The sequence below is a fragment of the Peromyscus californicus genome, unplaced genomic scaffold (assembly GCF_007827085.1).
Source record: "Peromyscus californicus insignis strain IS unplaced genomic scaffold, ASM782708v3 Scaffold_3__1_contigs__length_106647218, whole genome shotgun sequence".
Classification (NCBI taxonomy): domain Eukaryota; kingdom Metazoa; phylum Chordata; class Mammalia; order Rodentia; family Cricetidae; genus Peromyscus; species Peromyscus californicus.
The window spans coordinates 61,603,642-61,631,599 of record NW_026294551.1 but is presented as its reverse complement, the minus strand read 5'-3'; the positions used below and the strand labels follow the sequence as shown (position 1 = coordinate 61,631,599).

The 27,958-nt window shown below is 50.6% G+C and overlaps 2 protein-coding genes across 14 annotated transcripts in view; one reads left to right on the top strand and one right to left on the bottom strand.

Annotated features, from left to right (window-relative positions):
• The first annotated feature begins 665 nt into the window (after nucleotides 1-665).
• B9d1 (B9 domain containing 1) lies at nucleotides 666-10,113 on the top strand. Of its 3 annotated transcripts, none has more exons than XR_008222305.1 (7): nucleotides 666-1,708; nucleotides 2,994-3,062; nucleotides 5,106-5,217; nucleotides 6,604-6,700; nucleotides 7,040-8,370; nucleotides 9,536-9,603; nucleotides 9,832-9,873. XR_008222305.1 is itself a non-coding variant. In XM_052757201.1 (7 exons), exons 1-7 carry the CDS (start codon nucleotides 1,646-1,648, stop codon nucleotides 9,972-9,974), a joined length of 615 nt encoding a protein of 204 aa, XP_052613161.1. In that variant the 5' UTR covers nucleotides 1,318-1,645; the 3' UTR covers nucleotides 9,975-10,113. The 3 variants fall into 3 exon arrangements, 2 of the variants coding, with proteins under 2 accessions (XP_052613162.1, XP_052613161.1); XM_052757201.1 differs by having other exon boundaries at nucleotides 1,318-1,708; nucleotides 7,040-7,102; nucleotides 9,832-10,113; XM_052757202.1 differs by lacking the exon at nucleotides 6,604-6,700 and having other exon boundaries at nucleotides 7,040-7,102; nucleotides 9,832-9,946.
• Nucleotides 10,114-15,850: 5,737 nt separating this feature from the next.
• Nucleotides 15,851-27,958, bottom strand: part of Epn2 (epsin 2) — a 66,796-nt gene continuing 54,688 nt past the window's right edge. For 6 of the 11 annotated variants that reach the window (XM_052757190.1, XM_052757194.1, XM_052757196.1 and 3 more), the window contains 5 exons: nucleotides 21,786-21,950; nucleotides 21,231-21,317; nucleotides 20,125-20,340; nucleotides 18,111-18,331; nucleotides 15,851-16,965 (listed from right to left, as the gene is read on the bottom strand). In XM_052757190.1, the coding sequence (XP_052613150.1) occupies nucleotides 16,894-16,965; nucleotides 18,111-18,331; nucleotides 20,125-20,340; nucleotides 21,231-21,317; nucleotides 21,786-21,950 (761 nt within the window). In that variant the 3' untranslated portion in view covers nucleotides 15,851-16,893. Of the gene's footprint in view, nucleotides 18,332-20,124; nucleotides 20,341-21,230; nucleotides 21,318-21,785; nucleotides 21,951-27,958 lie in introns of all 11 variants that reach the window. The other 5 variants (XM_052757193.1, XM_052757195.1, XM_052757197.1 and 2 more) reach the window with 2 other exon arrangements.

The following is a 27,958-nucleotide window of genomic DNA, read 5'->3' as shown; positions in this document are numbered from 1 at the left end:
AGGGCAAGAATCTGGAAGTAGGAGCTGTTGCGGAGGCCACGGAGAAGTTCTGCTTACTGGCTTGCTCCTCAGACTTACTCAGTCTTCTTTCTTGTATCACTCAGAATCACCGGCAGCAGTGGTCCCACCCACAATGGGCTGGGCCCTCCCCCATCAATCACTAGTTCAGAAAATGCTGGACAGGCTTGCCTACAGCCAGATCTTATGGAGGCATTTTCTCAATAGAGGTTCCCTCCTCTCAGACGACTATAACTTGTGCAAAGTCGACAAAAACTAGCCTCAGATTTCTCATCCTTTTGGTTTAGAACGCAAAAGCCTTAACTAATGAATAATTCAGGGTTTAAGAGTGCCCCTTCTCAGATCATGGCTCAATCAAGTTGTAACGTTCCAACTCTTCCAGTTGAGACCAGCAAGTGGCAGCCACTACCTAGGGGAGCGGTGCCTAGAGGCTCTGCTTATGTGACTTGGCTCTACGTTAAAGGTATATACATATTATATATATATAATGTAATATATATATATTACATTATATATATATATATAATATAATGTAATATATATAGTACACTGGCCCACCTGGGAGGCTATGACCGCACAGCTTCCCTCTTCCACACAAGTGGCTGTGGGAACACTCGACTGACTTCCCAGTTGGCAGCTGATGTGATGACCTGGACTCCACAGACTGAGCTCCCTCAAGTGTACACCTTTGTGTCCAGGCTCTCCAATACTTAATGTAGTCTCTAATGTTTCCTTGTGAAATTCTGCATGTGAAGCCTAAATTACTGCAATGAATATGGCCAAATTACCCCCCTGGGTCTGAATTTCAGTTTCTTCCTCCAGAAACGGAGATACATTCAATTATTCATTCAAGACGTAGTTCCCAAGTGTTTACCATGGCCTTGCCAATAAGGCCAGGCACTTGGGGATCTAGAGGCAGAGGCTAGCATTAAGCCACCTTGGATTGGACAGTGATGAGAGTCCGGTTGGAGCCAAGGGATGACAGCTGCGTCTACTGGGTAGGATGCTGGTTGGTGGCTTGGGACCCAGCTTGGGACCCTGAGCAGCCAGTGATTCTCCAAAAATGGGTGACAGGTACGTGGATCGCTGCCTCTCCGTGGGCCCTAGTTTCACATGGGGCGGGAGCTTGGACTGGAGGATTCTAGGGGTTTCAAGGACAAGAGCCTCAAAGACCTGAAGGGCATACCCTTCACCTGGGGCAGGGCGCAAAGCGATGCCTGCTGGACCACTCAGTGCCTCCGGCCCTCCGACCGCCGCCGCCTCGTGCGGCCACAGCGACACCTTCTGGCCAGAGGTAACTCTAGCACGTGACTTTCCGCGGGTCTGAGTCCGGCAGCGGCTTCTCATCACCCAGTTCTCTTCAAACATGGCCAGGCTAGTGTAGTTACAGTTACCGCGGGTCTGAGGATCCAACCTTGGAGGTTAATTTCACACGACTGGAACAGAAGACCGTCTTTATGGCCTCCAAGAATACTGCGCCTGCGCACTCTAGTTCTTGAACGAAATCGGCACCGCTGAGAAATTTGTCCCAGATGGCTTGCCATCTGTTTCCAAGGCAACCCGGGAGTCTCCTGGCAACGGCAGGGCGCGCGGCCTGCGCGGGTCTCCCGGCCCAGCGGTGCGTAGGATGGCTGCAGCGAGTCCCAGCGTCTTCCTGCTCATGGTCAACGGGCAGGTAGAGAGCGCCCAGGTGAGCTGCCGTGGACCCTGCCCAGGGCCGGCCCGTTCCCCTCCCCAGATTCCTCCCTCAGCTCCCAGAGAGCCAAGCCATTGCTCTGAGCCTCTCAATTAGTTGGAAAGGAGAATCAGCGTTTGAAAACCTTGGCGCCAGGTTGCTGGGCCCGGACAAGCAGGCATGAAAACAGACCTTTGAGATGGTACCAAAGTCACACTATGGCCTCCAGCTTGGATCCTGTCTACTTGGTGGAGTGATGGGCTGGGACTAATCGGAGTGAAGGAAGGCTCAGCTTATCTACTTAACAGCGAGGAAAACTTACCAGAAGGCAGTGGCCAAGTGGGATTCGAACCCAGATCTACCTGACAAATAGTCAGAACTTTGCCACCATTATTTTTCTGGGCTGCTTGTTGAAAATACTCGTATTCTTACTTATTCTGAGGTTTGGCTAGATGGTTTACGTTCTGCCAGGCCCGAGGTTCCGTAGGTGTTCCTGCCTTCCTGATTCATCAGGTACTACGTCCTCCCGTTTTTTTTTTTTTTTTTTTTTTGGTTTTTCGAGACAGGGTTTCTCTGTGTAGCTTTGTGCCTTTCCTGGAACTCACTTGGTAGCCCAGGCTGGCCTCGAACTCACAGAGATCCGCCTGGCTCTGCCTCCTGAGTGCTGGGATTAAAGGCGTGCGCCACCACCGCCCGGCTCTCCCGTTTTTCTTTATCCAACAGAAGGATGCCCAGCTGGGCTGAGTACTCTAGCCACCTCCCTTCGGTTTCTGCTCTGGGTCCTCCCTTCTCCCAGGCTCTCAGTTCTAACCATAGAACTGTAGCTTCCTGGGTTTCGCGTCAGCATGTTTCCTGTAGATCTAATTTGTGCCCAGCACTGGGGACACACAGAGGCATAAAACCTGTTCCTTCCTCAGTCACACAGGGTTGTCAGACGTAAACATTGAGTACCCGGATGTGGGAATGCAGAGGGTGAAAGGAGGCAAGCAGTGATCCTTAACCAGCTAAGGAGTTAAGAACAGGCTCCCCGACGGTGAATTCTGAAGGATGAGCAAGGGGTTTGCCAGACGATGGACTGAGAAAGACAGACAGAAAGCAGACCCTGAGCAAAACAGCCTATAAGCATTGGCAGTCTGGGACTAACCCCGACTTCCTCATTTCTGTCCCCTGCCCCTGCTGAAATTCATGCCCTCCATCCCAGGTGCCTCATGTTCCTAATTCCTACCCACTGCACCTGCCTAGCTCATGTGTGGGCTCAGTTTGCGTTCCCTAAACCGAATCCTGCATGCTTTTCTCTCAGTTTCCAGAATATGACGACCTCTACTGCAAGTACTGCTTCGTGTACGGCCAGGACTGGGCCCCCACAGCGGTGAGTTTGACCCGTGGGCCTCCCCTGCTTAGAGCTTTAGTGATTCCTGAGGTACCTGTCATAGCCTTCTATTCCAGACCCAAGAGGTGGACCCTAAGGTCAGAGAGGACCCAAACATGAGTTTGCTCCTGGTAAAGCTACAGAATACAGCCACCACTGGGTTCACTGATGCATCCCTGGAGTGTGTGTTGGTGGCAGCCAAGAGGGACAAGTGGCAGCATAAGCTGGCAGTCCTGGAAAACTGCCCGCCAGTGGCTGTAAACACCATCAGCCAGTAACCCCTACCCCCGCCCCCCAAAATCTGGCCTTTCCTCAGACAGTGGAGAACACCCAGAAGCCAGGACAAAATGAAGGATCTCCTGTCAAGGTTTGGAGGGCAGTCTTTCACCACGGGAAGGGGCTGTGGTACAGAGCACCACCACACCATGCTTTGTTAGCACCTCACATACTTAAACCTCACAGCAGTTTAAAAAGTGAAAGCTAGCCAAACATGGTGACATATGCCTGTAATTCAGCACAGAAGGCTGAGGCAGGAGCATCTCTGGGAGTTCAAGGTTAACCTGGGCTACATATATAAGACCCAAACAAATGGAAAAAAATAAGTAACATAGAAGCCCAACTTCTTTGAGCCTGAGTTTCTTCTGAGTAGCACAGACATGTTAATACTTTTTTCTTTTTTCTCTTATGATATTTATATTTTTTAAAAGATGCCTCTATTTATTAGGGATTTATTTTAAATTATGTGGATGTGTATCTCTGTATGGCTGTGAATGCAAGTGACTGTGAAGGCCAGAGGTCAGATCCCCTGGAGCTGGAGTTACAGGTGGTTGTGAGCTACCCTTGGGGCCAGAGAGATGACTAAGCAGTTGACTGCATACTCTTGCAGATGACCCCAATGACACCCAGCACACAAACGGTGGCTCACAACCATCTGTAACTCCAGTCCCAGGGGATCTGATGCCCTCTTCTGGCCTCCATAGACACCAGGCACACATATAGTACACAGACATGCATGCAGGCAAAACACAATAAAATGAAAAGGGGGGAGGGTGGCGTTGAGACAGGGTTTCTTTGTGTAGCTCTGATTGTCCTGGAACTTGCTCTGTAGACCAGGCTGGCCTCAAACTCATGCAGTTCCAACTGTCTCTGCCTCTACTTCCCAAGTGCTGGGATTAAAGGCATGTGCCACAACCGCCCGGCTATGAAATGAATTTTTAAAATGATTTTATTTTGTGTGTACAAGTACATGCACACACATGCTAGATATGTTGGGGACAGCGGACACCTTTTCTGGAGCTGGTTCTCACCCCCCCCCCCCATCTTGTTATAAGGCAGAGACTGTCTTTTCCTTGCTGCTGTGTTTCATACTCCAAGCTCCACAGTCCAAGAGCATCTGACATTCTGCTGTCTCCGCCTCCCCGCTCACACCACCACACCAGGGTTGTTCATCTGTTTGATTTTTGACGGTTCTGGGGATGGAACTTGGGTTGTCAGGCTTGTGCAGCAAGTGCCTTTACCCCCTGAGTCAGCACTTTCATGTCTTAATAATTATTACGGAGTCCTCTGGGAGTGACCAATGCCTGACAGAAGTCCCCACCTCCGTAGAGCAGAGACCAACACAGTGAGTCGGACATGCTCTAGTCTGTCATCAAAGATGGGTGGACTGAGGAGGGCAGGGCATCAGGAGTACACAGATAATGGGAGGGCGGAGTCTAGACCAAGGCACTTTGGGGTAAATACCTAAAAGAAGGGTGGGGCTGGGCGGCGGTGGCGCACGCCTTTAATCCCAGCGCTTGGGAGGCAGAGGTAGGCGGATCTCTGTGAGTTCGAGGCCAGCCTGGGCTACCAAGTGAGTTCCAGGACAGTCTCCAAAACTACACAGAGAAACCCTGTCTCAAAAAACCAAAAAGAAAAAAAAAGTTAGTAAAAGAAGGGTGGGTACAAGCCACACGGAAAGAACTCAAATGGCCTTCCTAACCTGCCCACGTAAGTGGAAGGGGCATGAGTACCTGGAGCTCAGACCAGCTGTCTCTGTCTATACAGGGTCTGGAGGAGGGCATCTCACAGATAGCATCCAAGAGCCAAGATGTACGACAAGCACTGGTGTGGAACTTCCCCATCGATGTCACCTTTAAAAGTACCAACCCCTATGGCTGTGAGTCTGCGGGCCATGATGGGAGGGGGGATCCGCTGCTGCACCTCCCCCACTCTCCTTCTTCAGAGGGACACTGCCAGTGTCTTGGTGTTTGCCCCAGCCTTTGACGTGCTCAGCATCTGCCTGTTCTGTTGACCGCCATCTGCACACAGAAGCTGGTGTGCAGGGCTGCAGCCACCTGGCTGGAGGGTCTGACCCCGAGCTGCTCAACTTCCCACTGCATAGTGCTGCAGTCAGCTGCAGCACCTGCTCATCCTGTGCCGGTTGCTTGGGACCTTCTGAGCCTTTGTTCATGCTCTGTACAAAGCCTTCCCCTCATCCCACAGCCACCCTTCTAATTCTGAGCCCTCGCAAAGCTAGCAAAGCCGCAGAGGGTGGCCAGGCCAGGCTGACCCTGGTCTGCCAAGGTTGGCAAGTGTGGAGTGTGGTGGCAGTTCAGAGAGCACTACTGGGGAAGCACCCGTGCAGAGGAGTGTAATGTAGGGCTGTAGAACTGAACAGAGACCTGCCTGTCTGTGTGAGTCCTTCCTGAGCGCACACACACACACACACACACACACACACACACACACACACACACACACACGAGTGTGCTCAGAGGTGAGTACACGTGTGTCAAGAGCCTCTATGTGAGTGATCTGTAGTGATCAGGTAGTGTTGAGATTGAACAAACCACCATATAGGAACTATCTGAATGACTCACAGGTTGCTTTTGGTGGCAGAGTAGTAGTGGGAAGGGCAGATTTCATTAACCTTTACTGAGCACCTCTTGTGTTTGGTACTATTCCAATGCTTTTAGACACAAGAAAGCTGAGGGCAAAAATGTTGAGAAACTTGACTGAGGCCATTCAGCAGTAACCACAGAGCCAGCTTCCAGGCCTCACCTGTCATCTGGAGTTGCAGCAGACAGTAGTAGATCTGTCAGTCACACCCAGAGGTCAGACACTAAGGAGGTGGAGGCCTGGCGGGCCTGACTGGATGTGATCTGGAAGCATATGCAAACATCAGTATGTTAAGGAAAAATACCTGGAAGGCCATGATTTTCCTGACTGCTCTCAGAACCCTCAGGACAGGCCCCTCCCACAGGGTGTCATAGATTAGAGAGACCATATCCACCAGAGAAGAAGAAAGCAGGGGCCCAGGTTGGCACAGAGCCTCCAAAGGACTTCCTGTGTCTACTAAATGTCTTGGCTCTGTCTCTCCAGCTAGAGCAGAGGTATGGAGAGCACTCCCAGGGTACCAACAGGGGACAGAAACCCTGGTGTGGACAGGATTCCCAGGGCTTCGGCCATCATCCTGTGAGTCCCTGCTCCAGACCTCAGCTGGGCACACCATGTACTGCACACCATCCCTTCTTTCCCCACATGCCAACCTTGTCCTTCAAAGGGCCACAGATCGTGCTCAGTGTGTATGGACCAGACGTGTTTGGGAACGATGTGGTCCGAGGCTACGGAGCGGTGCATGTACCCTTCTCTCCTGGACGGTAGGTGCCCACTCTGACCCAGTCTCTGGCCTGCGGTCTGCCTCTTACGAGGTAGGCAAACCCTGGGGACAGCACTTTTAGACAGCAGGCTTTCTGGCCATTGCTCCTTCCTTGGACGTGGGCAAATATATTCAGGGCCCAGGGTGACCTGGGTATAGTCTGCACCTTGGAAGAGACACACCTACGTAAGAGACTCATGCTCCTGGAGAGGAATGGAAGTGGGTGTAGACAGAAAAGCCACACCTTCATCTGTACAGGTTTGCACCCTGGCCTGTAAAGGTTTCCACAGGGCCAGTACTGTTCCTCAGTACATCTCTGTGTGAAAAACGTTTGTTTCAGGCACAAGAGGACCATCCCCATGTTTGTGCCGGAGTCCACATCTACGCTGCAGAAGTTCACAAGGTGGGTCCTTCTGTCTGCAGCCTTGCTGCCTCCTGATCTAATGGGTAACTAACAGGCCAGCACCTCCCACCCTCCCGAGACCTGGGAACCACACAGGTCTTCACGTGGCTGCACCTAGAGACAGCTGGAAACAGGTATGCAGACAGGAACACTGCTGAGTCCTCGGGCTTCCTTGGACCACTTTCTGGCAGCTTAAGTCTGCGAGGCTTTCTGCTGTGCCCTTTGAGCCTGTCACATGGAAACGCTGTTTGTCTGGCTGCAGCAGCAAGAGGCAAACTCCTTATGACAGCCACAGTGACCCAATATTATGAGCATGTACTAAATGCTTTCCACATGGTACCTCGGGGAGTCAAGCAGCAGCCGTGAAGCATCTTGGGAGCATGTTCTACACACCAGGCACTAAGAGCTCTTGCTCTCTTGAGGAAAACATGAGTTAGGAGCAGCCAGAAAGATGCTGCTGCCAGCAAGTGTGAAGAGAGTTGGGGGGCAGGGGTGTAGGGAGGAGGCAGTGAGAAGGTCCCAGAGGACAGGACAGAAATCTTGGAGATGGCCCAAAGGGGAGGTCTCTGCCACATCCAAATAGGAGTTGGAGGGATCTGCTAGCCCAGCTTAGCTGCATGCCACCTCTGCTCCCCAGCATGTTGACAGGGATGAAAGGGAAGTGAAGGGCCCCTAGGTTCCCAGGGAGCAGCCAATGAGCATCCCCTTGCAAGCTAGTATCAGGTAGAGAGGATGTGGAGAAGGGAGCCTGGACCCCAGTTTTGAGAGGGCTGAAGAAAGGTTCTGGGCTGTAGGACAGACTTAGCGCTGACTGCACCTTGCCTATGCATACCTGGATGACCCAGGATAATTCCCACTTTGCAGCATCCTGGTACCTCCTCCATAGACCCTCTTCACAGATAGCCACGTTCTCGGTGTCGTCAGTCCTTACCCAGTATCCCTAGAGCTGTTACTCGACCCGTTGTGGCCTCTCCACCTTAGTCTTTGCAGAGCCCTTAGGGTGGTGTCGCTGCTGGGAGCTGCCTGGCACACCCTCTTGCATCTAGGAGCCAGGGTGCCAGTGGCCTCTTTCTCGCTTCCCATTTGCCTGGCCTTGGCTTTCTGAGCCCACAGGTTCTGCCCTGCGTCAGCCCTTGCCTGGAGCACGCTCCCCGAACTTGCCTGTCTCTTCTCATGAGAAAACCACCTGTCGATTAGAAGACAGCTGGAGGCATGCTGAGGGTGCCTTTACTGCCAGGCCTCACTCTCTGAGACGCCTCAGTGCTGAGGTGAATACAGCCAGAGCTTTGCTCTATGATGGGGAGACAGGAAGAGGCACAGGTGCACACACACACACACACACACACACACACACACACACACACACACGTCCAGTTTCTTTTGGAATGCACAACTGCGGGGACCCTGGTTTCCCTATCCCCCACCTTAGGTTGTCTGAACAGCACTCCTCATGGTTGTTCCCTCAGGACCTCCTGCCCAGCAGTCCAATGGGGCAGCTGAGGTCTAGCCTGGGAGCCCAAGGATCCAGTCATGCCCTCAGCATAGTTATGGGTGGTGGATGTGTAGTTATCGTTACCTTTTGAGCCTGCCACAAACTGCCCAGGGAAAAGACAAAGTCCCACCGCTGCAGGCAAATAGGAATGCTGATGGAGTTGTTCCACAAAGTCCGAGTTGGTCCTGGGTTCTGTGCTTAGGCTAATCCTGTCTGCCCCAAGCCTATGGTTTCCAGCGAGATGCTGGCTGGGCCTGTACATCCTGTCCATGTGCCTTAGAGCCCTGGGTGGAGCCCAAGATCTGAAGTTAGGGTGCCGTGCGATTGTGGCCTATAAGTCACAGGACATTTGTAGGAAGTGCTTCTGAGTTTGCCAGCCAGAGCCTGGGGGCTGAACAGTACCCTTAGCTAGGTGAGACTTTAAAAGTCAGATGACCTGTTACCCAGAGCCTTGCAGGGCCAGAGTCTCCTTAGAAAGGGTAATGTTATGTGGCAGCTGGCAGGGTACCTTCTTCATATAGTCCCATGAGGTAGGTGCTATTACCTTTTACAGTAGACAAACAGGTTCAGTGACAGGGTGTGGCTTGTTTTGGATCCCATACCAAGGAGGCAAAGTTTGGGGAGCTGAATCTGGCACTTGAATTTGGGTTCTCCCTCCTGAGGCGGCTTAAAGGTCACATTGCCTTCTTGCTTCTCTTCTCCTGACCCATCTGTTCCTTGGGGTGAGGGTGAGGGGTGGTTTCCATGGGTTCAGGTTGTACTTGGTGATACAAACCCACAAAAGCCTTGGCTGGACACGGCTTGGAGCACCTGGCAGCTGCTGGGACTGTTGGCCACAGACCCAGACGGGACATCTCCGGCACCTTACCTGGCCTATCAGACAGACAGGAGGAGGGATAGCAGGAGGAGTGCTCCTCACTGGTGTTTTCCTATGTCCTCAGCTGGTTCATGGGACGGCGGCCTGAGTACACAGACCCCAAGGTGGTGGCCCAGGGTGAAGGCCGGGAAGGTAAAGCTGATACTCCCAACCCCAGTTGAAGGGAAGAGGTGGGCCCCCAACCCCCAGGAGCCCAGCAAACAGATGGGTGGAGGCTAGGGAGCTGCCAGACATCTGGGACTTGGTGATCTACAAGCCACCCAAAGAATTTTCTAGAACACCACCTACACAGGCTTCAGCAGGTGGTTTGCTGTGTCTGTCCCTGACAAACCTCCCCTAATGCTCACCTCATGTCTCCAGTGACCCGTGTCCGCTCTCAGGGCTTTGTCACCCTCCTCTTCAATGTGGTGACCAAGGACATGAAGAAGCTGGGCTATGACACTGGGCCTGTGGACACACAAGGAGTCCTGGGTCCCAGCCTGTCACAGAGTAACCTACAATGAAAGCATCAGCCTTTCCGCCACCACTATGGCCCAGGTGCCTCACAGCCCACACACAATCAAGGACTCAAGCAGCCCGGCTGGGAAGTGGAGAGCTGAAGACAGTTTTCTATAATAAAGCATCACATTTTTTCAGAAATTCTGGGGCCTGGATTTCTTGCTTTGTTAGTACCTCCCCAACAGGAACAGGCCTGGGGCTCAGCCTCCCAGGACATGCCCCAGAAGGGTGCCAGGCTGGAGTGGAGTGGGGAGTTAGGCTCCCCAGGATTGCTAACCAACTTGTTCAGAGCTGAGACCCTTTCAAGGTCCTCAGTACTCATCTCTAAAACTTGTCTTCTTCCACATCAGGATGTTAAAGTCACTTGCTTCGTGGCTGACTAGTATGACTGCCTACCATATTGTCAGCATAATCTGCAAGAAGTGTCCTGGGATGCACCTGCCTTCCAGCTTCCATTCCTACCCCATTCCCACCCTACACCTCTAGTGTGCTGCTAGGAGCCTGAGGATAGGCAAGAAACACGGCAGGCAGGAGGCTTTGCCAACAGTGCAACTTTCTGGTAAGCCCCACAGCCCAGCACCCTGGTATCTGTGGGAGAGCAGTTGGGCCGCCAGTTTCCCCATGCATGGTTGTTGGTGGCACATGACCTAGCGTGGACTGAGGCAGCTGCATCTAGCCTCCTCTGCCCAGCAGACAAGCTGACCAAGGCCTTCAAGTCTTCAAACCACCAGCCACACTGCTGCACATGCCTGAGCTACTGGGACACTCTGAGAGATCCCTGGGCCAAGCTGCCTTTTACACCCCACCCCCACCCCCCCCGGCTTTTGGAACTTTTGATCGGTCAGCAAAATTCCCTGAATGGCAAGCTCCTCTTGCCTTCTGAAGCTGCCCTGTCTCTTTGCAGCTCCAGCCTTTCCTCCTAGAGGGCCCACATCAGTTTTCCAGTTTGTTTCTTTGCCGATCGACACTTCCAGACTGCTTTCTGAGGCCTAAGCCATCAAACCACACCACAATTGCTGGCATCAGCAGAGAGCTTGCTCTTGACACTCAGTCTTCAGCTGTTCCTGTGGATAACCTCTTCAGGCCTGCACACCTGCAGTGATGTTGACATCTGCACCCCATGCACAGTTGCAGCAACTGCATCACCCAAGCACCTCTTAGACCAGTACCTCCCTTATGTGGTCTTCTGTTTGCCATCCAAGACCTCCTGCAGCCCCAGTCCTTTCTGCCATTAGCACTCATGGCTGTCATTTGTAAACACTCCACCTCTGTGTGTTCCTTTCTTCATACTAGCTCAACAGAATCTCACCCGCCATAGTGATCTTTTCATTCACCATCATATCCTGGGTGCCTCACTCTGCCCATAGTTCCTCTGTGTTCCTCATGCTACTCCCTCACGCCCACCCTATCTTTAGACCATCAGCACACCCATACCTCCCATCTCAAGTGCCTCCCCTTCCCCTGGAGATGCTTCCTTCCAGAGGCCATACCACTGCACTCTTTCCCCAATGTCACATTCACAAGGAACAGTCTCTTCCTTCCTCGAGCTCACCAAGCTCTTGGTTCAGGAGCCCCTTATGTCCCTCTGCATCTCACCCTACTTCACTGCAGGTCCTTTGCCCAACACCCATGCCACCTGGCCTTTCCCACCTCAGAAGCTCTGTCTCTTTCCAGTCCATCTCTGGCCTCAGACACCATGGGTTCATCTGCCAAAAGCTTTGACACAGTGGGCTGCCTCTTGTGTGAAAATGTCCCTTTCGCCAACACTATGAAGCTATTTAAACACAGGACAATTGAAGTGACTTTACAATGAGTAACAGACAAACCATCTACAAATTGTGGACATTTTTCCTGCAGGCAGGATTCTGTCTGCAGGTTCCACAAACCAAGGTTCCAGGGTCACAAACATTTACAGACATGTGCAGACTCTTCTTGTCCCCATCCCTTGAGCCTAACAATCATGTATCCTTTTCATTGTGTTTGGTATTACTAGTCCTCTAGAGATGAAGTAAGGTACAGGAGTACATGGGGTAAACACTATGCAAATACTTCGCCATTTATACAGGGCATTTGCTTGTCCTCACATTTTGGTGCCCTGGTGGGGTTCTAACCACTCAGGACACTTAAGGACAGAGACTTTATTTGCATTTTCACATTGGTGAAATCTTTCTTCTCCTCTAGTCCACCCAGTGCTTAGCATATTACCTGCTGTGGACTGCAGCATGCGTATCATTCGCCAGAGTTCTGTACTATTCATCTTTCAAGTGAACATTTACATCCAACAAGATGCATACACATCTGTGCTGTATGAACAGTTTCAATGAATGCATACCCCAACCCCAATCAAGGCACAGAAAGGTACCATCACCTAAGAGCCTCTGGCATGCCTGCCAGTCAAGATGAGAAAGCATCCAGTGGAGAACTTTGGAGGCCAATGACTGGAGCATGTCTGAAATGTGAGAGGGTGCCAGCCATAAGACCTTTTTGTGTTTTTTTTCCTCCCCGAGACAGTTTCACTGTGTAGCCCTGGCTGTCCTGCAACTTGCTCTGTAGACCAGGCTGGCCTTGAACTCGAGATCTGCCTGCCGTTTCCTCCCAAAAGCTAGAATTAAAGGTGTGCACCATCACCACCCAGCGACATGTGACTATTAAGAGACATGAAACCCAGGTTTATCCTCCACTCACTGTCATGGTTGCTGACCAGATTGTTCACTTTGTCATGGTCAATCCATTAGACTCCATCTCCTGGGCCTCTCGTGTCCCACTGGTAAGCTTACAAAATGCTAAGAGGCTGTTCACCAGATAGGAAGCCTGACCGTTAACCCTCCTTGCTCTTGTCCATGAAGCCCTTGAAGGCCCACACTGAAGGCAGGAGCATGATGAGGGAACAATCTGGTGTCAAGATTCCAGCCAGGAGGGGTGCTGCAAGGACAGCCCTGTTGGGCATTTTGTGGGGGAATTTTATTGTGTTCTACCCTGAACAGAAGGAAGGCAGGGAACTTATTCCTGCAGACTCTTTACCCAGAAACTCTTACAAGGAATGAATTTATGCCGTGATTAAAACCCAGAAACTACTGTATGGCACAGACTACCACCAGGGTGGCAGGCAGGAAGAGTGCAAGCACACAGTGGGCAGCTGAGAGCCACTGGCAGAGCTCAGGCAGGTTCTGGGCCAAACCAACAGCTCTGGGGGTGTGGGGGATATGCCAGAAAAGTGAAGTCTGGGAAAGAACAGGCCAGTTTACAAAAGCAGAAATGAACAGGAACAAAGAAAGCTAAAAAGTTAGCATCATAAGATTAGGAAGGGACTGGGGAGACAGCAGAGAGCACTGGGTGCTCTTCTAGAAAACCAGGATTCGGTCCTGGTGGCTCACAGATGTCAGTAACTGCAATTTGAGATCCAACGCCATCTTCTGGCCCCCAAGGGTAGCAGACATGCACGTAGTGTAGACATACATTCAAACAAAATGTCCATACACAGTAAAAATAATTAAAAAAAAAAAAGGATTAGTAAGAGGACTCTAAACTCAAATTCTAAGACTGAAAATTAAACCATAAAAGCCTAGTCGTGTGGTGAAGAACAAATGAGAAGCTGGATACAATGGCGCACGCCTTCAATCCCAGCACTTGGGAGGCAGAGGCAGGCGGATCTGAGTTCAAGGCCAACCTGGTCTACAGAGTGAGTTCCAGGACAGTCAGGGCTGTTACACAGAGAGACCCTGTCTTGGAGGTGGGGGGTGAGTGAGAAGCGGTATGTGTCCACGGCAAAAGCAAAGAGCTAAAAGCCCGCTAAGGTTCTGAGGGAAGCAGCCTGTCAGGTTTTTCTACCACTGTAATAAACACCATGGCCAAAGGCAAGTTGGGAGAAAGGGTTTATTGGCTTAGAATTCCACATCACAGTCCACCACTGAAAGATGTCTTGGCAGGATCCTGGAGGCAGAGGTCATGGAAGGGTGCTGCTTACTGGCTTGTTCAGTCTGCTTTGTTATAGCACCCAGGACCAACAGCCCAGTGATGGCGTCACCCACAAAGGTGGTCCCCATTGATCACCAAAAGAAAATGTCCCTACAGGCCTGCCCTAAAGCCCAATCCTATGGAGGCATTTTCTCAACTGAGGCTCCCTCATCTCCCAATGACTCTAGCTTGTGTCAAGTTGATTCAAAACCAGCCAGCACACCACCACAGAATCCAGAACAAGTCCCAGCTGGCAATATCCATGTGCAGGCAGAAAACTGGCTCCCAGCTGCTCACAGGACGGGCCACCTGCAGAGCTCGAGGCCATCCCAGGCCTGTTCCTGTGCTGGAAGGCCTCACAGGGCCTCAGTGCTGGAGTCGGTACCTCCCACACTACTCATCAACAGCGGTGTCCCCACCCTCCTGCACTGCTGGGAGCCTGCCGCATTGGAGAAGGCCGCCCTCATAAACCCTACATTCTTGGCTGAACACGGGAAGGACCCATGCAAGCTCTTGGTCTGAGAGGTAAGACAGGCCTTGGTGCCCAGAGGTAACAATAACCGGTAACCTGCTAACCGAGCCTGTTTCCTACTATGCGGGACACAGAGGATCTGTGCCCATCTGACAGCCTGAAGCTTCTCATGACACAGCATTTCTGGGGCAGAGATGTGAAAGGAAGTGTGCTGGCTGGTTTTATGTCAATTAAACACAAGAGACTCTTATGAGGAGGGGGCCTCAACTGGGGGAGGGGGGGAGACACCTCCATAAAGTTAGGCTGTGGGCAGGCCTGTTTTCTTAGTGATAGATGTGGGAGGGCCCAGCTCATCATGGGTAGTGCTATCCTTGGGCTGACAGTCCTGGGTTCTATAAGAAAGCAGGCCGAGTAAGCCAGTAATCAGTACTCCTCTATGAGCTCTGCATTAGCTCCTGCCGGCTCCAGGTTCCTGCTAGGACTTCCTTTAATGATGAGCAGTGTAAACTGGGCAATCCCAGCAGCACCTGGGAGGTGAGGCAGGCGGGTCTGATTGCTTTTGAGGTCAGCCTGGTCTACAGAGTGAGTTCCGGGATGGCCAGGGCTACACAGGGAAACTCTGGGGGGTGGGGGTGAGATTGGTGAACCTTGGTGTGTGTAAGCTTCAAACCCAGGACAAAAGGCTGAGCTGCCTATTTAACATATCAAAGCAGACCAGGCCCCCTGGTTCTCTCAGCATCCCTCAGTTCCTACCTGTTACAGGTGTGGATAGCAGCATATCCCGCCCTCCACCCTGAACTCTCCAGCCCAGAAGCTGGGCTGCCCTTCCCCCAGAGGCTCTTCCCTACATAATCCAGACATTTTGTTCACCTTCCTCCTCTTGTACCTTTGGGCGCCTGGCTGCTGTACCCGGTCCCCTTCTCTCCCATCTCCCCCCCCACACACACATGGCCTAGCTCAGGCTGGTCATGTTCACTCTGGACTGGACCAGATGTCCCTGCCTCTGACTATGCTCTCCCACATGTCTACAATAAACTTTCTCCTCCACCATACCTAGGAGTAGTCATGCCCTTCCTTTCCTTTTTATTTCTTTTTCTCGTTTAATGTGGAAGCATATAAATAAACCCTTTCAACCCCCAAGTTGCTTTTTAGTCATGGTATTTCATCACAGCAAAAGTAACCTAAGACAGGAGGGAATGGGAAACCACGAAAACATACTGAGGACTGTCCTCAGAATTGAAAGCCACCTGGGCAATGGACTTGGGCCACCATCTGCCCAGCACAGCCTTCAGACAGGCCATGGCAATGTCCACCAACAGCAGACCCGAGACTCAGACACTAGGTAAGAGTGGTGGCCTGACTGTAGACCAAGCTGCTTCCCTAGCCAGCCCTGCCATCTTGTCATATTGGATGGGTAAAGCCAGGAATAGGGAAAGGACACAGCCAGAAACCACATCATGATACAAATGATAAATTATATTTATACAGTAAATAAGTATCAACAGTCAACACAAATCCAAACCCAACCACCAGCCCTGGGACTGAGAAACAGCTGGATGACTTCCCTAGGGTGTCCGTCAGGAGGGCATGGTGGCACGTGTGCAACACACACAGCAGTGGCCAGTGCCTTCATGATCAGTGCAGTGGGCAACAGGGACGTGCGCTGGGTGGCTGTGGGAGGAGGGACTCAGGGGCTACTGGGGCGGGGCCTCAGTCGGAAGGGCCCTCATCTTCTACAGCAGAATCACTGGCCCCCAGCAGGCAGAGCTGGACCTGGCCTGTACAATCGGAAGGAAGCGCCATCTGAAACGCTGCCCACCTCCCGTCCCGAATGTCTCCACCTCTCCAGGAGGTCACCAGTCACCAGCCTTCCTGAGCAGCAGAGCCCACGCCTCCCCCTAGGCCGCTAGTCCTGGGAGAAGTAGGTAGTTAGGAAGGGCCCTTGGTGTGTGGGGCCTAGGAGCAGCAGGTGGGCTCTCAGACTCATGAGGGGCGTTGAGTGCAGTCCTCCTTCAAGCAGGAACCACTGAGTCAACCATGTGGGTGCTGAGGACCAAAACTTTCTCTGGATGCAGAGAGGGGCTGGCAGGTGGTTGGGTGCCCTTGGAGTTGAAGGTAAGAAGTTCATACTGCAAGACAAGGCAGAAAAGCCAGCACACAAACTGCTAGGACCAAGAAGGGGCAGTCCTTTCTCTGAAGAAAAGTCAAGTCAGTGGTCTCTAATTCAGGATTTAATACTTTCCTTAAGAGTGAGTAGAGTGAGGATTCGGAAGGTTGGGAGGGAATATAGCATCAGTGAGCGTCTGTTAAAAATCGACGCCATGTGAGGATTCTTTCATCTCCAAAGTAAGATAGGATCACTTCCTGGTCAACAGCCTGAGCTGGAGCTGGCGGCAGACACATCAGGGTCAGGCCCTGTCCTAACTCAGCTTGGAGACTAGCCTTGATGACCCATGGGCCCAGAAGTGCACAGCCACCCCCATTTTCACACAGTCTCATTAACCTGAGCATGATGATGGCGCAGCCAGCCGCACCTCTGGTGTGCAGTAAACAGAAGTTCCGGGCAATCCCTGTATGCCAGGTACAAAGAGAGGGAGGGAGGAGTTGATAAAACCTGCGAGTCACACTCACGCCTTGTCTGTTTTCCCTTTAACATTAAGATGTCAATATACTAGTAAAAAAGCCTCTCAGGATCTAAGCGAAAAGGCTCAAGAGTCAGCTGATTTGGTAATTCATCAGAAGAGCTGAGGAAGGGGAAAGGCAACTGGAGGCTGCAGGGTTTTGTTACTGTTGCAAGTTTTTGTTTTAATAAAAAGGTTTTTGTGTAATCAAATTCTGGAATTTTTTTCCTATAAAGAATTTGCTTAGTTTTCCATAAGGCATATTTTTGTCATCCAAATATCTCTTCTTTTAAAGTTTTCTTACAGTTAAGACCATAAATAAGAGAAATTAGACCACTAAAATAATACGTGCCAAGACCTTAATTCAGCCAGACTTGGTCAATTCTATCAAAACTAGACAGTTAAATAAGAACCACATTATAAAAATATTAGCCAAAAAAAGACTATTAGATAATTTTGCAAACTCAAATATGAAACTGTACTCAACAAAATGTGCAAACGTGCACAAGCACAGAGCCACGGGGCAGGCTGTGCTCTGGTCAGCGCAAAGCCCACACTAGTGCTGTTTACCTTGGACTCCCACGAGTCAAAGGAAAATAAAATATGCACAACCACTTCTCAACGGTCAGTGTGGTGTGGGGCTAGAGCTTCACTTTGTCCACACCCTGAGGATCACTGGGGGTGGGGCACACAATATGATTGTCCCAAGTCCTGGGTGAGACAGCATCCCAGAATCTTAGACAACACTGGTAACACCTCCTAGTTCAAGACCTCAGTGGAGCACAGTCAGAGCTGAGCACTTAGGAAGAGAAACGGGGCCGGCTAGGACAGTGAGACCATCCCACCCGTACTCCAGCCTGAAGGTCTGGACTATAGCAACCACCCTTTCACCAGGAAGCTGGACCTGAAGCTCTAACACCCCTACCGCCATGTTCTCAGCCACTACACAAATCAGAGCGAGTCCCCACTTGACATCCTTGGGCTCGGCACTCTGGTGTTCACTCAGGCAAGTCCCAGCCTGGGCACTAGAGAAGGAAGGGGTTGGTTGTGCCCGTTGCCTGAGCTGCTGACGGGGGAATGCCCACACTGCCTACCATTTTCATTGCTGTAGGGCCTAGTGGGGTCAATGAAGAGCCACTGGCCCCCAAGGCTGAGTGTGGGGCTACTGAGGTCACGGGGGCCACAGGCTCCACCCCTGGACCAGATCCAAAAGATGCACTGCTCCCAAGGACAGGGCTCCCCCGAAGCTGGTTCAGTGTCAGCGGCTGGGGCTGGTTGACCTGGAAGGGGTTGACAGGGGCTGGGGTGGCAGCACCTGATAAAAGAGCAAGGAGAACACAGCTGAGTCACTGGAAGGCACGACCCCCTCAGGACAGGTGTAACACACACACACATACACACACACACACACACACATACACACACACACACACGCCTCCACATCTGGCACTCCAACACTGATCGGTAGGATAGACTCCACAGGAGACACTGGCAAACATTTACAGATTGCTGAGGCCAAGAAGACTATGTCTGTGGAGTGTAGGACCTGTCCAGGGCTATAGAGCTAAACAAGGCAGAGCCAAGAGCACACAGGCTCGGGTCCTCTAGTTCTGAAGGGTGGGTACCCAGGCTGCTGTCAGTTGCCCTGCTCCCTCAGTCTGTCTGCCATTGTGGCTACAAGTGCCTGGGAAAGGCCATGCAGCATCCTAGAATGTACACACTGGCACCAGGAAGAAGGCTTGAGAAGGAAGGGCCTGCTGCTGAGAAGTCAGGTGGCCTACTCTCACCCGGCCTCTCTAAACAGCCCTCAACCAAAGGCTCTTCTGTCAGTGAAATAACTGGTGCGTCTGTCTTTCCGGGATACGTGACACTGCTGTCACTAAGTCTCTGAGCTCATTAGGCCCCACTCACCAACATGGCCTGCTCATCAAGGGGCAGCGTGAGCCACCATGATAAGCAGAAGCTGTTGTACTCTGACCCACTCTGCGGTACACTTCTACCAGGACTGTTATGTGACCCCAGGTCCACAGAAAACAAAGGTGATCTGTAGTCATATCAGGAATGGCAGATCCAGGTCTACCCGTGAGGCCCAGAATGACCCTGAGTTCACCACATCTGTCAAAACTTCCTCAATCTAGCCATAGCCCCTAAAGTCCAGAATAGGTTTGTAGGCACGGCCCACCACAATTCAGGAGCCCCTCACAGCTCTTGGACTCTGGGACTCGGGAGAAGAGTCTCTTGGGCAGGAACAGGCACCAGATTATCTGAGGACTCAAGTCCTGTCCAGCTCCACTCACAGGGCAACTTTCCTCTAAAGATATCATGCCTTCAACCATTAGGACCTCAGGGTAGGATGGAACCTAAAATTCCAGATTCTGTTTCTGCCCACAGGCCCCAAACCTCAGCTTCTAGATATCATACTCCTCTGCCAGGACCTGTAGGGACAGAGAAATAAAGTCCTCCAGCCCGTGACACACAGAGTCAGGTCAGGGTTGACACTCTTGGGAGGTCTAAGTCTTGAAGAATCTGTGCAGAGTAAGGGCAGAAGTATGGACTAGATGAAGACTCAGCTGAAGGGATGTGGAAAGGGGGGATGTGCAAGTAGAGTGAGTAGGGAGTGTCACGGCCTGGAGGCAGAGGGGACTGCTCAATCTGGAGGGTTGTTATTTAGCTCAGTATAGCCAAGAGTGCGGTCCACATGGGAATGCAAGAGGGTAGAAATGGGCTAAAAGGTTGGAGGTCAGAGTCCAGAGCAAGGCCATGGGGACCCCAAGTACTGGGTCAAGTTATTGGACCTGTCCTCTGGCAGTGAGGGCCTGGAACACGCTGTGCAGAATGCTGTGCCAGGCACTATGACAAGGGCCCTTCAGCCTCCAGGAGTAGCTCATGCTGAAGCGCTATGGCGTTGCTTCTACACATGGGATAGACAGAGGGCAGCAAAGGCCTCCGAGACCCAAAGCTAGCACTAGGAAGAACATCCCTGCAGGCACAGTTTCCAGACAGCTTCTACGCCAGGCTCTCCTCCAGGAAGCAGTCCCTGAGAGGGGCGAAAGAGGCAGAGGCCAGCATGGACACTACAGCCACTGATGAAGTTCAGCACATGCCTACCTGGTGCCAGGAAGGGATTGAGGGACTGGGCTGGTGGAGCAGGCTTGGTCACCAGTGAGTCCAGGTTCACCAGAGCCGCATTGGGGCCCAGGAAGGACTCAGGCGTTTTCCGGGCACTGCTAGGCTTGCTTGAGGCAGAAGTCAGGGGCTGAGACTCGAAGAGGTCAGGGCTTGTGGTTCTGCTGTCCTGGGCTGGGACTGAGGCCCCTGACTCGGCTGCAAGACAAGGACAAAGCAAGCTGTCTTCTCATCCCACGTGAAAACTATTGTAAACAACGTACACACACAGAGCATTAAACAAATGAATAAATAAACCAAATGTAATTAAAAAACGGTAAATGGAAAAGCAAGATTCACACAAGTAAACATAGCACAATCCTCAAAAAAATCAAGGTATGATTGGAGGTTCACGGCAAAGCATAAACACACCCTTGTTTCCATTCATTTCCTACATTTTCCTTCTGAACTCTTGACAGTAAGATGCAAGCAGACTACTGAGCCAGTGAGATATCTCCATAGGTAAAATGTCTGCAGCAGACTACTGAGGAGCCAGTGAGATATCTCCACAGGTAAAATGTCTGCAACAGCCTACTGAGGAGCCAGTGAGATATCTCCACAGGTAAAAGCATCTGTTGTGTAAGCCTGAGACTCTGAGTTCCATCACCAGAGCCCAGTAAAAGAGGCAGATGCAGTGCCTCACAAGTCTACAATCCCAGCATTCCAACAGCAGACAGGAGGCAGAAAAGAGCAGAATTTGCTGGAAGCTCACATGAGATGACAGGAAAGAACCACAGACAGACAGACAGACAGACAGACAGACAGACAGACACACACACACACACACACACACACACACACACACACACCCCCTCCCTGAAAAGCTTGTTCCTTCTAAAATCAATCAGGTGGTGACTGATTTTCACCAAATACACAAAATGCCAGGCAGTGGTGGCACACTCCTTTAATTCCAGCACTCGGGAGACAGAGGCAGGTGGGTCTCTGTGAGCTCGAGGCCAGCCTGGTCTACAAAGCGAGTTTCAGGAAAGGGGCAAAGCTACACAGAGAAAGCCTGTCTAAATGCTATATAGAAACTATCTTTAACCTACCTGGTTTTTTTGAAGTTCGAAGGTTGTCAAATTCAGAAAAGTCATCTTTAGCTGTACCATTGAAATTATTGAAGAGTTCAAAAGACCCTGAGGGAACATACAAGCTGGTGACTGAGGGCATCTCTTTCCACTCCCCAGCACAACAGGTGCCCAATTTGCATGGGGATAGTGGGTTAAAACAGGCCAGAGCGGCTTCTCCCAAGCATCCCACATCATAGTGTAAACTCAGGGCCAAGCCAGAGTCAATTACGTGGACAGAGAAGGCAACAGGTGGGATCGGGGAACATGAATGCCTACCACTGCCTCTACCATTCCACGACAAACATGATAAGAGCCAGCAGTGTGGGCAAATGTGTGTAGGGTCTGGACACTGGGATAGAGTCTGTGGGAAGTGTCCCCAGGGAGACACGAGATCAGCCTGCCACCCAGGGAGAAGGCCAGAACTCATGTTTGGGGCCCCATGGGAACAGAAATGGTCAGTCAGCTAGCTACTGCCAGTGCACCAGGAGGGAGAAGTAGTGAAGCTCCAGAAACCAGGTTGAGCAAAGGGATCACCTGAGGCAGAGCTGGGCTTGGCAGCTGCCCAGGCATCTGCTGTTTTCCCAGCACTGGAGGCAGGCTGCTGTGAGGCTGCCCAAGGGTCTGGGTTCTTGGGAACAGACTGTGTGCTGGCTGTGGTAGGCACTCCCCATGGGTCCACAGAGGCAGCCGGCTTGGTACCTGAAGAAGTCAGAGTCGAAATTCAGAATAGGGGCTGGAGTGTGTTAAAGAGTGTCCATGTTTTTGCAGGACCAGGGTTTGATTCCCAGCACTTACAACAGCATGCTCACAATAGTCTCTAAGTCCACTTCCAGGGAATTTGACATCCTCTGGCCTCCTCTGGCACAGGCACAATAATGGTACACATAAACTCACACAGCCTCACACACGTACACATAAACTTAAAAAAAAAATCTGTTAAATGCATTGACGAACTGTAACCTGGAATTGTAAGCCGAATACGCCCCCTCAGCTCAGAAAAAAACAAACAAAAACTCACAGGTAACTTCAGAAAGTGCGAAATAAATGGGGTGAGGGCAGAGGATACAGTGACACACGAGTCTGTACCCTGCCAACTGAGGGTGGCAGCTACCCAGAGGGTGCTACACCATGCCAACAAGACTGGGCAGAGCTAAGTCCAGAGCCTGCCAGACAAGAGCGACTGGAGACAGTCGTCTAGTAAGTCCACAGAGGGCAAAGCTAAGACACTCTGAACATTTCCCATTACACAGGGGTTCACAGGAGTCCCCCCAAGTCAGAAGAAGCTATAAGGGACAAGTCTACTTCCCTACAAATGCAGGCTCCTTCCCAGACAGGAAGCTTGGCACCCCCTCCTATTCTGCTTGGCTCCCCAGAGGCACTCTCCCATCAGCACTGGGCGGACCCTGCTCTCGGATGGTTGAGCACCAAGGCAAGAGGCTAACAGAATAGGTGGGTGCTTATCACCAGGTTCAGCAGTAGAACATTTCCAAACTATGAGAACAAACAAGGTCAACTTAGTGGGTCACACCTGCCTTTTACAAGGGTTGGACGGCCTGGTGGGACAGCTCGACCAGTAAAGAAGAGAACCAACTCCTACTAGTTGACTTCTGACCTCTACACATGAACCACCCTACATCCCCCCCCACACACACACACAATAAAAAAAAACCCTTTTAAAGGGGGGATAGAGAATATTTCTGTGTATATCTAATGTTAAATGTCAACCTTGTGTATGGATTTTCCAATTACTATTGTGAAAATATGAAACAAATCATCCTTTCTTATGGAAGACAAATGTTTAAATACCGCACCATTTCCAGGTCCACTACAAAGCACCCTGAACCAAACCAAGCTGTGTAACCCACCTCCTGCTTTGCCTTTGAGTTGATCACAGCTGAAACAATGCAGTGGATAGCTGTACCACACTTCTGAGTTTACTATAGACATAAGGGGTGTGTGTGTGGGGGGGGTGTCATTCTTTGGTGACTGGCTTTGTCTACCACACATTTCATTTGTGGAATTCGCCTTTGCTGATCTGTAGCTGAAATCTATCTATCAAAAGGACCCAGACGATCGCTGGGGCAGACCCTGTCTGTGCTTTGTGTCGCTCCTATTCTTGTTTACATCCCTTTGTTCTGTGCACACACGACAGCTACTGGGCAACGGGTCCCTGTGCTTTCAGCACCGAATTCCAGACCAGCTTCCACACCGCTTATGATCCACTGAGAAGGGCCTGTTGCCCTGGGAGTTGCTTCTAACTTTCTGATATAACCTACTTTTTAAATTTGTACCAAAAGTGGTACATATGAAGTCTATTTTGCAACAGTTTTATGTTTTCTTGCTCTCTAATAAACATGTCCATCCTTTTACATATTCATGGGTCATTCATGACCCCCTCTTCCTACCAGGTCCATGTCTTTCAAGTGTCCTCTAGGGTTACCCCTGTCTGACTAACTCCCTCAGCAGCATGGATTAAAGTACCCATTCATTCTTGGGATCTCAGTTAGACCTTCAGGTGTTTATCACAGGGCTCCCTAGTCTGTTGCATTGGCCTACTGATTTCCTTCTCTGCATGATCTTAATTATCTTCACACATATTATGATAATAACCTCCCCTCCAAGACAGAGTCTCATGTAGCTCAGGCTAGCCTCAAGCTATGTAGCTGAGGATGCCTCGAACCTTTTCTAGTGGGGAGCGGGAGGGTCCGAGACAGGGTTTCTCTGTGGAGCCCTGGCTGGCCTCTGGAACTCACTCTGCAGACGAGACTGGCCTGGAACTCAGAGATCCACCCGACTCTGCCTCCCAAGTGCTGGAACTAACGGCGTACACCACCACCCTGATGGCCCTGAATTTATGATCCTCTAGTTTCTACTCTGAAGTACTAGGAATGAGGACGATTCTTTTTTTTTTTTTTTTGGTTTTTCGAGACAGGGTTTCTCTGTGTAGCTTTGCGCCTTTCCTGGTACTCGCTTTGGAGACCAGGCTGGCCTCGTGAGGACGATTCTTAATAACTGATATGGCAAATTCCAGTCTGAGTCTGTCTCTGGCTCTTACCTTTCCATACTGATCATAGAAAAATCATTTAGTTAAGTTAATAGAAAGATCAGGGGAATTATGTACACATTCCTCAACTTACTCTTCATTCAGAGCTGGATAGAAGCAGGAAGACCAGGAGTTTGAAGACAACCTGGGCTACAACAAATCCCTGTTCTAAAACAAACAAATAAACAAATAACAAAGTATGATAAAACTTTGACCAAAACTGCATTCAATTCCTGATCAATTTGGGAAGAATCATTACAGTAATAGGGAGTTTTCTAAATCAAAATGATACCACTGTGTATTTACATTTTTCAATAAAATTCAATCATTCTTATTTAGGATTTATCTAACACTAAGATTTATTCTAAGGAATTTAGTATCATTGCTGGGAGCAGGTATTTAATTTAATTTTGTGTACTATGCTTGCATCTAGCAATCTTGCTGAACTCTAAACTGATACATGCCTTTAATCACAGCATATGGGAGGCAGATGGATCTCTGTGAGGTCAAGGACAGCCTAGTCTACATAGTGAGTTTTAGGAAAAGCAGGGCTATGTAAAGAAACACCCTGTCTCAAAAAGAACAAACAAAAAGAAAGAGAAGGAAAGAATGAAAGGAAGGAAAGAATTAATTCTGATGGTTCTATTAATTCTTTTTTTTTTTTTTTTTTTTGGTTTTTCGAGACAGGGTTTCTCTGTGTAGCCGTGGCTATCCTGGAACTCTGTAAACTAGGCTGGCCTTGAATGCAGAGATCTGCCTGCCTCTGCCTCCACACTGCTGGGGATTAAAGATGTGTACCACCACTTCCCAGTAGGTCCTGAACTCTTTTAACCCTGTCTCAACCTCCCTTGTGCAAGGATTACAGGCATGAGTCACCACAGGAAGCCTTCCTAGCTTTCACTGGCATCTTTGAACACTGAAGTTTTCAGACCTGTAAGCAGAGTGCTCAAAGCAGAAGTTGTTCTTAACTCTTCATTGCCGTTCTGTTTCTGAAACTTCGTGGGACTTGGCAGCACAGTAATCCTAACCACTTGGGAGGCTAAGGTAGGAAGACTGAAAGTTGGATGCCTACCTGAGCCACACAGTAAGACAGTTTGGGCACCTAGAAAGACCGTCTCGAAAAAAGGGTCGGAAAGAGGAGTAGGGAGGTACTCAGGGTACAGTGTCGATCGTGGGTGTGCACGGGGGTGAGAAGGAGCTCTACCCAGCTAGGCCCCGTTTACTATCTTCTCCAATGACTAACTTGTGTCTGTTTACGTTCCAGTGCACTAACTGCTCTCCCTGTGACCCCCCCCCCCCCCCGGCTTGGGTGCAACGCCATTCCATCCTCACTAACTCTGTGCATTTCCCCAGTGCTAATGCGAACATTTTAAAGTTGTAAATTTTGTTCTCACTGCTGTGCATCATTGCAGACAGTCCTCATCACATTCTGCCACAACAAGATGTAGCCTTCCCCTCTACTTCTACAGTGTACTTCACTGAATAAAAAGTTCTGGACTTTTGTAGATTTGGGAGTTGCTTCCGAATTTCACACATCTTGTTTCCACTTATCCTCAGAAGAAAGATGATTTTCTAGCAATGGATGTTTAGGTATGGATGATGGCTTCTGCAAGCACACTGAAGTCTCCCCCACTGTCCTCAGCACTGTCACTGTACAGCTCCTTCCCTGGACACAGTCTGGCTTTGCTCACACAGGCTACCTGGACCAGCTGCCTTAGCATTCTTCAGCTTCCTAGCCCTTTTACAATGTTCTTGGTCATCATCTCCTTCAGACATGAAGGAACCCCAAAGAAATGTGAGCTACAGACATCCACACAGCCTCCATGCCCAGCCTGGCCACATTGGCTCCCTATGCTCTTCAGACACACCAAAGAAACTCTCTGCCTTCTGTCTCAGGCCTCACTGAACCTGTTCTATGCTCTAGTCACTCTAGAATCTTCCACTTACCTTCTTTTAGACCATTTACCAAAACCACCCATCTAACCAGGTTTTTTTTGTTTGTTTGTTTGTTTTTCCTAGACTGAATTCCCTATTGTACTAGAGTGGACAATTCTAACCCCAACTCTAGCCATGGGGGGACACCCAACAAGGTTGTGACAACCAGGATGTGCCAGGGATAAGAGAAGAGCAGCAAGGACTTGTCAGTCTTAGGAAGTCAAGGACTGTTCTCTGAGCTCTGAAAGATTCAGGACTCCATTGCCCTGGGCCACCACCCCACTGTGTCCTCTCCTCAGTCGACCCCCGCACGCCAGTGAGCTAGTATACTCCACAGTGTTAGAGATGGCCCCACCATTAGTCTTTCTACCGCATGGCTTTATGCCTGCAAAGGTCTGAAATGCTAAAGGGCTTGCTTGGGGCCTGTTAAGATGTTGTAGGCACTACCCTCATGCTCTCTAACTTCCGGTCTGACTAGGCTATCTGGCTAGTATAGTGCCCCAGTATAGAGGGGTAGGAGTGAACGCAGCCTTCACTTCTCCCCAGGCTTGCTGCAGTGACCCATCCAAAAGCTGTGAGCTACCTGACACTCGCTGTCAAGAAGCACTCCCAAACGACACTTTCCTGTCCTCATGGTCTGCCAACGCTTGTTTGGACTTTCCACTTCTACTGCTGTTGCACCAGAATCATTAGGTTTCCAAAACCTGTCTCCCTGAGAAGTGCCTCTGACCTTTCACCCCAGTTTCTCTATGGGCCTGGAACGTTCCAGGCCTGTGTAATGCTTTGCCAGGATTGTGAACCTGGCCTCAGTTGGACTCACACTGCAGGAACTAAGCCCTTACTCTGCTTCTGCTCCCCAAGAGGGTATCTCATCAGGTTATGGCTCTGTCCCGACTGGAGAGTGACATGGTAGAAATGGTTTGCCAAAGGGAAGGCTGGGCAGGAAGCCAGAGAGCTGTGGTGTGATGACACAAAGATCCCAGGACCAATGTCATATGAGAGCCGTATTAACATACATGCTTTCCTGTCTCCCACATGCTTTCCTGTCTCCCTGCTTACAGGCCCATATAAGGAATACCCATTGCAAGGCCCATTTCTCTCAGCTAGCTCCAACTGAGGAACGCAGGCTGGGAAGACCTCACTGTCCTGCAGTGCCTCTCAGAAGACTGTTGCTACCTTTCTTTTCTAGTTGCCTACATAGGAGATACATCCTATCGTTTCCAACCCTCACTGCCCTTTTCCCTAAAGAAAACCTTAAAGCTCCATGGGAGCTTTCCCTTACCCACTCCCCTAGTCTATGGGGGTTAGATACTGCTCTGACAATCAGGGAGGATCCTCATGGGCTAAAGTGAACCCCAATTCCAAAACGTCATGTGGGAGCTGCAGCGTGAGCTTCTTTATGTCCTAGGCCCTGGAGACCAAACATGCCAGTGAGCCTTCTAGGGAGCCACTGGGCTTGCAAAAAAACACAACCTTGAGCTCCTGGGGATGGAGGTAGGTAGGCCACAGGTAGACAACAGATCGAAGCAGGCCTGAGTATGCATAACTATTACACTTTTTGAGCCAGCAGGTCACACTGGCCTAAAGGTAGCCATTGGGTTCTCACTTTCTGAAGCTAACTCAAATCCTAACATTGCCTCAGACAATACAGCACAGTTCCTACCCTGCAGCTTTCATACCATCCCATCATACGGCTCCCCAACCAAACCTGCTGGGAGTCCACTGCAGG

What these genes read in the sequence shown, in the direction of transcription:
- B9d1 (XM_052757201.1), top strand. Translation starts at nt 1,646, where the DNA reads ATGGCTGCAGCGAGTCCCAGCGTCTTCCTGCTCATGGTCAACGGGCAG. An exon ending in AGGACTGGGCCCCCACAGCG is followed by an intron (nt 3,063 to 5,105) that starts GTGAGTTTGACC and finishes CTGTCTATACAG; the next exon opens with GGTCTGGAGGAGGGCATCTC. An exon ending in CCAGGGTGAAGGCCGGGAAG is followed by an intron (nt 9,604 to 9,831) that starts GTAAAGCTGATA and finishes TCATGTCTCCAG; the next exon opens with TGACCCGTGTCCGCTCTCAG.